Source organism: Ambystoma mexicanum, chromosome 5q (assembly GCF_040938575.1).
Source record: "Ambystoma mexicanum isolate Mex_15411 chromosome 5q, UKY_AmexF1_1, whole genome shotgun sequence".
Lineage (NCBI taxonomy): Eukaryota > Metazoa > Chordata > Amphibia > Caudata > Ambystomatidae > Ambystoma > Ambystoma mexicanum.
In genome coordinates, this window is record NC_090933.1 from 525,456,176 (window position 1) to 525,468,290 (window position 12,115).

The following is a 12,115-nucleotide window of genomic DNA, read 5'->3' on the forward strand; positions in this document are numbered from 1 at the left end:
AATGTACCATTCGGAAACAAATCTGCAAATTTGGCGAGACCCAGCCGTTTTGTCATGGCAACATAGCTTGTCTCACTAGTCACGGGCACCCCGGGGATAAATATAACCGGGAGTTCTGGCGAATAAAGTATACCATTCACAGGTTTATGCTCTAACCGAGAACAAGCCCTGCATGTTAACTCCACCAAAGTTTCGTACCACCCCAGAGCGAGCCTAAGCCGTCAAAATATCCGACCTCAGCAATGCCGGGGACGCAATGGACAGCTCTACCTCAACGTGCCTATGTTCAGCCGCCAATCCAATACCTCAAATAGCTAGCCTGAGCCATCCAGTAATATAATTCAAAATCGGACAACGCCAGACCCCCCCCCCCCCCTGCGGACAAATGCAGTGAGCTTGTCCCAGGCTACACGCGCCCGCTTCCTAGCCCAGAGAAATCGAGTCACTGCTGATTTGAGATCTTGAAAGAATCTCTTAGGTACCCGAATGGGAACATTGAGAAACACGTATACAAATCGGGGTAAAATGGTCATCTTGACTACGGAGACCCTGCCAAACAGGTTAAGCGGAAGGGAAGCCCATCTTTGCATCGCTTCTTTATCCTGCCGAAGCACCGCACCATAGTTAATGCGGAACAACCCTTCTGCATACCGAGCCAAGGTAATTCCCAGGAAGCGAGTACTAGGCATATCCCACTGAAACCCCCACCCATCTTGAAAACGATCCAGCCCGTCAGTCAGAGGAAATAACACTGATTTACCAGGGTTCACCCTTAGCCCGGAAAGTTCCCCAAATTGCTGAACATCCAACATTACTGGGTTCAAATTAACATCAGGGCGGTGCAGGAACAAGACCCTATCATCCGCGTACAGCGAAATTACCACTTTATGGGAATGCAATTGAATCCCCCGATGTATATGAAACTCCCTCACTCTCTCAGCCCAAGGCTCTATCGCCAAAGCGAACGAGAGGGGACAAAGGACACCCCTGGCGTGTTCCCCTTTCAAACAGAATTTGTGTAGTCATCTGCCCAGTGACCCTGACCCTTGCAACCGGCTTTTCATATAAAAGGGATACCAGAACCAGGAAGAACCCCCCCCCCCCCCAGACCTAATCTACGCAGGACCGCAAATAAGAATGGCCATTCAATAGAATCAAAAGCCTTAGTGGCATCCAATAGAACTGCAGCAGCTGGGTCGGTACATGGCAGGGCGGCCATCAGCCCAAACATTCGCCTCAAACCAAACGACGTCGACCGCCCAGGGATAAGGCCCTCTTGATCAGCCCTTCCAGTGTAGACATCAGCGGTGCTAAACAGGATGCCAAGATCTTGGCCAGGATTTTATTATCTAAATTTATCAAAGATATCGGGCGATATGAGGAACAATCCCCCTCAGGCTTCCCCGGCTTCAATAGCACTACCACCAAGGCCTCCCTGAGAGATTCCGGTAGTCGACCAACAGTTACCGCCTCCTGGTATACCCGCAGCAGATAGGGAGCTAATTTGTAAGCAAAACATTTATAAAACTCAGAGGTAAACCCATCCGGGCCCGTGAGCAGCAGGTATCTTGTTCAATGCTGTAATGGTTGACACGGTGTGCGCATCCTCCCCTCATTGGTGGTCACGAGTGTCTTAGTGTACGCCCTCACCACATTTGTGGTGTGTGTGTGTGTGTTTAATTGATGGGTGTAATGGTAGTGTAAGTGCCTGGGCATGCTTGCGTGTAGCACTCTGCTTTGCTGCATCCATCATGGGGGAGAAGTGTGGAAGTGTGAGGGGACCGGTGTGCTGTTGTGTGCCTTTCGGATGGAGAAGTGTGGGTGTCTGGGTCCAATGTATGTGTGACTGGACTGATGTATGTCTGAAGGAATGTTGAGTGGATGATCCATGCTGGAGTGAGTGCTCCAAAAAGGATAGTTAAGATATGTACTGCTGGTTAATGGCTGCACCAGGGGGTTTCTCTGCTTATTGCTTACCTGTGGACCTTTATTTACCTGATTGATTTAACACCTCAATAAAGAAATGCCTGCGGCTTACCTGATGTCTCATGTGTGGTCCATTGAGACTTTTACCGATTACATTTTAAACTGATGTCTCTCTGGTTTTGCATTATGACAAGGGGCAGAACAGTCTCATTCACTCTTGCGTAAAGCACCCAGACGCCACAACTGTGGCCATGTAGCAGACTCCTGCTCATCACAAAGGTTGCTTTCAGTAGGTATATTTATAGGTGATAGATGTGGCATAGTTCACAGGTCTCTCTTGCATGGTGCCATAAACCCTACCAAAGCGCTTAAATGCTTTAGTAAACTTCTGCATACCTTTACCCAATGCTACATCTAAGCAAAGAAAGCGCACTACTCCAAATGCATTGATTTTGCTCATCACAGCGAAAGGGAAATGTAGAAGATAATCAAAGAATAAAAAAAGCAGCCTGTAAAACAACTCCTACCCCTACACAAGAGTCTGTGACCAGATTGCTACATAATTCAACCAAATGATCCTAGACATCGAGGATCACCTTGACAATAAAGGACACGCCGAACACTGCACACCACCGAGATCCCACCAATACCTCCCGCTACCTCCTCTCTATTGTCTTTCTGCTTTCTGCCTGCAAAGGACCTACAAGCTACCATTGACTCATGCAACCTATCAGGATCGCCCGAGGATCCATGTCCCCCAATCTTTACAAATCAATCATGAAATCTCCAGACTTGGCGCCCATCTTCCTATCCCTCCTCAATGACTCCATCAGCACTGAAGAGTCCCAGCTCAAACGAAACCTACATACATCAGACCTTTGCTCAAGAAGTCCAGAGCAGACCCAAATGACCCAGCCAGCTATTAAATGTATAGATCACTGACTCCAGGACTTCCTCTGAGAAAACCAACTCCTGAATAAGTCACAGCACGGTTTTAGACCTACGAGTACAGAATCGGCTCTGTGCTCCATCTGGGATATACTTAATAACAATGCAGATGAAAACTCAGAGTGCGCTCATCCTGCTAGCCATCTCGGCAGTCACGAGATCCTCTTAAAAAGACTAGAAGTTATTGATATTAAAGAATCAGTTCTACACTAGATCACCTGCTTCCTTACAGGTAGAACGAAAACCACAATTTTGGGCCCCTAAAATGCCCTGCATCGCTCACTCCCCTGCGGAGTACCCCAAGGATCCACACACTCACTACTTGACTTTCAAGACTTGGCTTTTTTTTTTTTCAAATTTGTTTGTATTATTTTTTCAGAACAAGAGGTAAAGTTACATGCATAACAGATGAGACATTTTATATCAGTGAAATAAACATCGTACATTATCATGAGTATCTGTAATTTTGAAACCCTTTAACTTTTCCCGTTTCCCACCCTCCCATTTACCACCCCCCTTAATTGGTCAGTGGCTCTGGTTTTGGATGGATTACTGGATCATAGTAGGTCGACTAGCATTTCACTTTTGACGTAGCAAAATTAACAAAACGTATCAGTACTGTGGCCTTAACATTGAGTAAAAACTAAGAGTATCACATCATGACATTATTGGGTAGTTTTAAGGGATCGTCAATCTTCTGAGTTCCAATCATATAGATTGATTTACAGAATCAGTTACAAATACATTCGTAAAGTCATTCCACACTGTTTCGTGTTGTGCAGATCTTCCATGGAGGGCAGCTGTGATTCTCTCCATTGTCAAGACTTGGCTTTTTAATCAACCACTTCGAAAGAAATGAAAAATAATAGCAACCGAAAACTGTCCACCAGAAACCTTTGCGTATTTTTTCGGATAAGCATTTTTTGAAACATCTGCTGCAAACCAAGCTGACTCATGGATGCATGGCACTGGTTACACTTTTAATCTCAGTGAAATCTACCAACAAGAGCAAGGAAGTGACAACACTCTCCACCCCCTCATCCCTCAACTAACTCCTCACGACTAAAATGTTGCATCCTCCACACTCCTACAGACAACCTCCTAGATCTAGTGTACTTACAAGATTCGGAACCCTATCCATCTATTAACAACCATGCAGTCCATTTTCGCACTAAACAATCGGGGGATGCCCATATGGCTCGCCCGCCCAGTCGGAACCAAACACAAACAACTTAAGAGATTTTTATACTGACATAAAGGTAACGGGTACTTCGCCCGGATTCCACTGTGAGAAACCTGAGGGTATTCTCCCAGTAAGCCCTCCAGAGTCCCTTATTCAGGTGGCCAGGACACAGCCATCGCTGTTGGATCCAGTTCCTGGGGGCGGACCAATGGGTGAGGATGCAGTATTGTGCCAGAGAAGGAGAGAAGGGCAAGATATCTGAGGCTTTCATGGCCTGTATTGCATCTGCCTCCCTTCCTCCTGTTAGATTTGTCCAGCCCAGATCCAACAACCCCCCTGTATGTAATCAATCATCTAAGGTCCTAAACTCGGTTACACCTAAAAAGCATAACTCCCAGAATCCTTGTTTTACTGGTCTCCATTCGAATATTCCCTATCCTCCTCCTTTCTGTTCCGCTGATTATAATTTTTCGCATTCCCAACCTGATCAGACAAAACACTACGATTCCCACAATCCCATATGTTCATGTCACAACCCCAGCTATTCCCGCTTACCCTGCAAATCCTACCAATCCGGTCCCTCTGATTGTCATTGTCCAAAATCCCAACCTACTATGACAGAACACTACTGTTCGTACCGTCCCCCATGTTCTGTTCTTCACCCCGGTCAATCTCGTCTTTTACACAAACCTTCCTTACCCCGCCCGCAGGATACTCCCTTGCCCCCTTTTCTGACACAAATACTTTTTCACACCAAAGACAATGGACTGATGTAAAACCTGTTTACCTGACAAGTCCCGACACAAGGGTCAGGCACAGTCAGACAACTGACTTAAATCACACACACCTGACGGCCCTACACTTTCCCCACAAGGATAAAAGGTGGAGCCAGAGAGCACAGTTTGAGCAAGGAGAGTACAGCAGACAGCACGATGAGAGGGCTACCACCAGGCAGTTAAAACGAAGGAGAAAGGCAGCAGGAATTGAGAGGGAGGCCCACGGAACCTTCACGGAAGAGAGCTTAAGACCGCGAACAATAGCACAAGTGTCCTGCAGCAGATGTCAACGGTAAACGGGGCAAGCCTATGACGATAAGCAGGAACAAGGGAAGCTCCAGCACCCGTGTTACTGGCCTTGACTCCAGAGAAACCGAAAGCCAAGCGGTTCAACAGAGCTGGTGAGTCGAGGGGAGAACCGATAAGAACCAGGCTGTGATGAGTGAGAATCGGAAAGTGGCACGTTTTGAAGCAAAGCTGATGAACTTTGAATGAACTAAGGGGAGACCAGCTCTAGAGGGGAAAGTGGCACCACGTGGGTGCTAACTCGAGAGAGACGTGTCGAGCCCCATACGAGAGACACTGCAAGTACCAGAAGGCTGAAGGAGGGCCGGCGAAATAGGTCAAAGTGGTCATACAGAGGGCCAAGCAAAATCCCTGTACAATCGAAAGACTTTGATCTACAAGCAGTTTGAGAAAAAGGGAAGTGAATCCCACAGCAAAAGTGAACATTGAGAGACCAAGAGAATTGAGTCCCATAAAAGGCAAGAGGGGTCCGAGCCCGACGGACGGAAATCCGGTTGTGAAGCTATCACCCAAGAAATGGCAGTCAAGAGGGGTCCGAGCCCAGAACAGGGAGATCCAGGGGATGAAGCGATCACCCAAAAGTTCATAAAGAAAATAACTGATATATTGTGAAGGACGATACGTACAGGGTCAGCCCAGAAGAGGGGGACCCAGGGGTGGATCCATCACCCTCTCTGAACTTTGGATTACATGCGAGAAGGGTCAGCGCCCAGAAGAAGGGGACCCCAAGGGTGAAGTCGTCACCCCGAGGTCAAACCAGGAATACGATTGAGAAGGGTTGGTACCCAGAAGAGGGGGACCCAGGGGTGAACCCATCACCCAGCAAACATTGGGAAAGAACTTTCATTTGTTAACTGAACTTTTGTTTTGTTTTTTGAATATGTCAGGTCCTCGAAGGTTTCAAGTGAAACGAGACTTGGCGATCGAAGGCCCTGATAACTGAAAGCTTGAGGGTTAAAAGCTGAACTGTCATCTTGTGCTAGAAAAGCCAGAGAGTGTGTCCTGAGAGCTGCCACTGTAACTGTTGTCTCGCGCTGGAGAAGCCAGAGACTGTACTGTGCTCCAAGCTTCCATTTTAAACGTGCTCAAAACGTGGGGAAGGGAGACACAGGCTTCCACCTCCTGACATATTATTTAAGAACACTGCTTTCTTTTCTTGAGAACTATCCCACACCCCTTTTTTGTATTAGTTGTGAGATTTGGCAATAGGTTTTAGTATAAGCCCTTTTGTTTTGACACAACGCCACTAGGACCTGCCTAATTTTTCATTTGATGGTTGACGCTTGCTCCCAATTTAGGATTTAGGTTTAGATTAGGCATTTTTCCAACCTGCATACCGAATTCATTGTTCAATAAACACCCTTGAACTATTATCACTTGTATCCGTCTTGTTGTCTCCATGAGTTTCTCACACCACCAACACCACACGTTTCTGCATCTACCTTCCCGGTATCTCACAGGACACACCTTGTCCTCCTTTTTTACAGACACATGAACAGCAAGGCCAACATTGACAGAAGAGCGCTATATAAAACCACTTTATGTTACTTGGGGCATTGTTTTTCCAGGTGTCACTATTGGCCAAAACACTTGCCTGTCGGGTGGCCATAAGCATGCACAGTATTACCACCTTTGATTGTTACATTTTTTAATCTACAGGTGCCTGTATCAGAAAGTTAGATCATACATACAAATGTGTAGACCCATAAAGAAACCCAGGGGTAGGACAAGGTTAGGGACTGAGGAAGAGCAGTAAGGGAGTGGAGGGAGCACAGTGGATGGGTCATCATATCGCAACTAGTATGCTCTTATTCATTCTCTCACAAAAACAACTCAAATGTATATACTAAAGTAAAGTTACAAAATATACCTGCAGATCCTGTGGTTTTCAAATACCCGTCCAGAAAAGGTAAAATGTCCTTGTAGCAAGGCTGTATTACATGTCTGGGAATATAAGAGGACCAGTCCTCCAGAGCATCAAGACCAGCATTTGCAATAGGAGCACAGCTCAGGCCCAACTTAAATGCAGTCTGCAGAGAAAAAGAAAACTAAATATTTCTATAACTGTACCTAGGTCCATACCATTTGTTTGTACAATGTCAAATGCACATTAAATCTTCCACCATACAAATTGTGAAGATGTATTGTTCACGGTTTTATAGTTGCATTGTTACATGATGTAGATCATTTGAATAAATGCATTTCACATTGAATGTTTTTCCCTTTTGTCTGTTATTTTCTTCATATGTGGAAAATCTGTTTTAAATTATTGTGGTTTTACTATGCATTATTTGTCTAATAATAAACAACTACACAAAAGCATACTGAACAGATAACTTGCAAGAGTCATGAAAATCTGGTAAGTGTTTTTCTTTTCTTCCTTTCTCTCTTTTCCTTTCATTTTGTGACCACGAATGACTTCCAACATGTATAGCATGCTCAACAGGTCTGCATAAATAATTGTTGATATATTATGCTTGTATTACTTTTGTACATGCATGTGATGTTACTTATTGGTGTTATAATAAAATGAAATTTTAAATTACAAAATCTGGTATATAAACAAAAGAAAATGTCAGTTCTGCATTCGCAGTCTGGATTTCATATAATTATGTAGCGTTCCCATTGTAAGGACGGCATGGTATCAATAGTAGACACAGACACAATAGATGCAAGTTTTGAAAACCTTTATTTTGGTGTTTTGGTTGGGTTGGTAGAATTCCTAACTTGTCCTAACTCTAGAACAGTAGTCGCCTCGACCATAAAACAAATAGCAAACGAGTCCAAGTCAGCCTAGTCAAAATAAAAAAGCCTATATTAAAAAACCTAACGTTGCCCTCCTTATCAAATGACAAATGTGTTAAGGGAATACAAAAGGAAAAATAGTGTCTCAAAAGAAATGTCACTCCCCACGTTCAGCAGCACAGGGTCTTGAGAGTTTCTTAAAAAGGATAGGTGGATGGCACAGTTCTATCAGTCTTGCACACTATGGCTTACTGGTACAATTCAACAATTCAACAGTTCAGGCTTGGGCTTTCAGGAGTTCTATCAGTTCTTTAGGCTTTGCCCGCCTTCTCATAAATACACAGTTCTACTCTTGACTTTTACTTTGTCACAATTCAACACAGACGTCCCTCCGCCAGGCTTGAGCCTGTCTCTTCCTTTGTGGGGGCTCCCTTCCGCACTTTCCTTCAAAATTAACTTTCACTCTACCACAGTTCAGCAACGGCACCCTCCTCCAGGCCCCAGCCTGTCCTTCTCTTTGTGAGGATTCCCTTCCCCACGTTTTGTCCTTGTATCTTTTTCTGTCGAAGACTTTCCAAACTGCAAGGATTTTACATAGACCACTGCATGACCGCTTTGACTGTTCAACAATCTTCCTCTTCTCGCAATGCTTCTTGGTACTTATTTCTTATTCTCTTTACTTTGTCCTCTTGGTCTCTTTCAAAGTTCATATACTTTGCCCTCTCAGCATATTCAGAGTTTACATCCTTTGCTTTTCACTTCTTCAACTTTCGCTCAGGATCACGGTTACTGTCTTGCCTTTGGTTCCCGTTTAATACATTTCAACTCAGAACATTTCACAGAGACTTTCGAATGTGCGATTCCACCTTGGAGGACCAGTCTGTTACATTTTATACTTTATCATCAAGCAATTGTCCTTTCCATTACGCGTTTTATCGGCACACACAGAACCTTCAACGTTTGGTCACAGTTACTTTTGCTTTTAACACAAACCAGGCTTTTGTTCCCTTTGATAACTCACTAGTTGTGTTAATTGGGCTTCTCTCTTCAATGCCTTTTATGTAGCAGTCAAGGCTGTTACCAACGCCTCCTCAGCTCCTCCCCAACTCAGTCTTTCACCCAGAAGGGTAGCGTGCCGCTTTGAAGCATCTTAAAGGTTTCTCCTTTCTGCTCACTGGGTTTCAGTATTGGAACGTTTACGGCTTCCCGAAAGTGTGGAATTCTCGCCTGGCTCTCTCTCGTTCTTCTCAACTGCTTCCCCTTGGCCTTCCAAATTCCATAGACTGGTTCGCATCAGCCCCGAAAGAGCTGCTCCTTCTAGTACCCAACCTCGCTCAGAGTGTGCCTGTGCGCGCCACCTTTTATCCTGACAGGGAGTGTTAAACAAGTGGCAGGTGTGTATAGTTAGCAGTTGCAAGTCTGTAGAGGTACTCTTCATGGCCTCATTACTCATCTTCCTCGGCTCTGTTGTGTTTTCAATGTGAAGTAGGGAGGAATTATGGGAGCTGTAGTTTCCCATAAAATAAGCAGGGAATGGGTTGTTGAAAAAGGGGGCTACCAGGTCTCACCATATGCTTCTCCCCCACTCCCTGAGGAGCCCCTACCCAGGTGATCCTCTTTTGCTTGTCCACCCCCAAGGTCGGGATCCAAAAGTGATGGCCTTTCCCTGGCCACCGCAGTACGAGATCCCTAGGGACTAGGTTGTTGAACAAACTCTGTTTTTTCACACCATGCAATTACAGATCGCTTCAGAACGTGTGATCGAAAGCGGGGGACTCAGGAGATGGAGGTCGGGAGCTATGGTATATGTGCCAACATTATCCATTCTGTTCGGGAGACACTAGTCCAGTCCTTGTTTCAACTTTGCATTCTGGGACTTTTAGTTGGGGGTTTACCCATTGTAAACCCAAGACTACAAGTCCCAGAATGCAAACTGAAACCCGGGACTATAACTGTCTCCCGAATGGAATGGTTTATGTTGGCATGTATGCTTCAGTCCAAAGGTTGGGAGTAAGGACAGTGTATCGGCAGCCGTCTAAGCATTGCTTGGTGAATTTGGCTACATGAGGGAAGGCTGAATCAGGGTTGTGTTTTTTCTTTTAAGGTAGTGTAAGGAAGGCATGGTATCAAACAGTGAAGACAGACACAAGTGATCACAGTTCAAGGGTGTTAATTGAAGTTCAATGGGTTGGTTGAACGCCTATCTAAGTCTAAATCTAAGCATGTGAGAAAGCTACAACCATCAAATAATAACGCAGTCCTAGTCGAGTCTTTCAAAATAAAAGGCCCTATGCTAATAAACCTATTGCCAATCCTTACTTTTAAATATAAATGGGATGCGACAATAGTGTTTTAAAAAAGAAAAGTGTTTAAGAAATAATATGTCAGGATAGTTGAGCAGTTGGCTTCCCTTCTCCATGTTTTCAGCACAGGGTAAGGCAGCACGTTCGAGCTTCGCACACACTGGCTTCTCTGCCACGAGGATACAGTTCAAGGCATAGGTAACGGGGCCTTCTGCCAAAGCCCTTTCCCAAATAACAGTCTCTTACCGAGTGGACCCGCCATAACAAACAAGCACCAAAGTTCCTTTCTTATCAGGATTTTCACATTCACAAGTTCTCGCTTCTAGTGTTCATCATTGGTCTCCCTCCTGCAGGCTCAGACCCCTTTTTACCACAATGTTCACACTTGGTCTCCCTCGTTCAGGATTGGACCATGTAATCTCACTTCCTACGTTTTCCTCTTTATATCAAAAATGGAAGACTTTCGAACGTGCAATGGGTTTTGCTTAAACCGTCGCAGGACCACTTAGATTCACTTCACAAAATGTTCCTACAAATCTTACACTTTTGTTTCTGCCACTTCTTGGCTGGATATCTTACAGAGACCTTTCATTGAGCACCCTCATGTTGCCAGACCACTGTCACTGATATTGTATTTTTCTCCGTAAATGTTCAAACATCCGTCAGCAATTAAGCTTTCCTCGCTTCTTTCATCACACGCGTTACCAATCTTTCTTCTTGAGCTCTTTATACAATGTTGCCGCTTGCAACCTTGACTTCAACACAGACCCGTCTTCAGTCTTGCATCGGTCTCCCCAACTCACCAGATGTCTTGATCTCTCTGGCAGTGCTTTGATCTTGGAGCCAAGGATGGTACCACGGCAGCTGCAGTTCCTCCCCTACTTGGTCAGCCGTGCAGGAGAGACTCGGGGATCTCCGACACGCAATACAGGATTCTTAAGTCTGGTTTCCTGGCCTTAAGCTTTCTAATCTGAAGGGGTCTGGAAAGCAACCGTTTCTCGCCGGAAAGGTCAAGGGCATCTCGATCCTTGCTCACCCTTGTTGGTTTGCAGTCTTTCTTCCCTTGATCAGCTGCCGTCGGGAAAATACTGTTCCTTTGTGTGCTTTGCCTCGCTCAGAGTGTGCTCTCGTGCGCCACCTTTTATCCGTGTGGGGAAGTTTAATGGAAGTCAGGTGCGAGTGATTACCAGTAATTACCTGACCATAGTAGTGGGACAGGTCATGTACAATGCTCGGGTGTGAGTCTGTTTTCTCCCAGTGCAGGCTGTCCGTGTGAAAGTGTTCATGAAGGGAAGGGGGAGGTAGAGCTCGTAAATATCCTACCGGGTAGGATGGGTTAAAGGTGTTACAGGAAGGGGGATACCGTGTCTCACCATCAGGTGTGCCCCTCCCAGAGGACCCCTCACCCAGATGACCCTCCCGCACTGTCCCCCGCCAGGGTCTGGATTCAAAAGGCGATGGCTGTGCCCTGGCCACCTGAGAGAGAGACCCCCGTGGACTAGCAGGTGAGACACCTTCTGGTTTCTCACAGTAGTCTGAACCTTGGTCGTGGACAATTCTATGGATTAGGCAGAGCAGCTTGAACTTGATATGAGAGGCAATGGGGAGCCAATGCAGTTGATTTAATGCAGAGAATGTGTGATCATGGGACTTGAGATTGAACATAAACCTTATGGCATTGTTCTGGATCTGCTGCATTTTTGAGCGAGTGGTTTAGGGGGAAGGCCAGCATAGAGAATTGGCATAGCACATTCTTGAAAGATTGACGTCTCTGATAAGTGAGGCTCTGTGGGAGGAGATGTATGGGGGGATTTTCATGCAAGTATGAGATGAAGATGGCAAGATTTAGTGAGCTGGTTGATTTTTGGGGGGGGCATCTAGAGGTTGCCATCCACGAGGAATCCTAAATTATGAACTGACCTGGTGGG

General features: G+C 45.5%; 1 protein-coding gene across 1 annotated transcript in view; it reads right to left on the bottom strand.

Moving 5' to 3' along the window:
- The window catches only part of PRKDC (protein kinase, DNA-activated, catalytic subunit), a 3,362,625-nt gene that overhangs the window by 2,737,987 nt on the left and 612,523 nt on the right, over positions 1-12,115 (bottom strand). Inside the window, exon 21 of the mRNA XM_069621025.1 lies at positions 7,010-7,169. Within this exon, the coding sequence (XP_069477126.1) occupies positions 7,010-7,169 (160 nt within the window). The remainder of the gene's footprint in view (positions 1-7,009; positions 7,170-12,115) is intronic.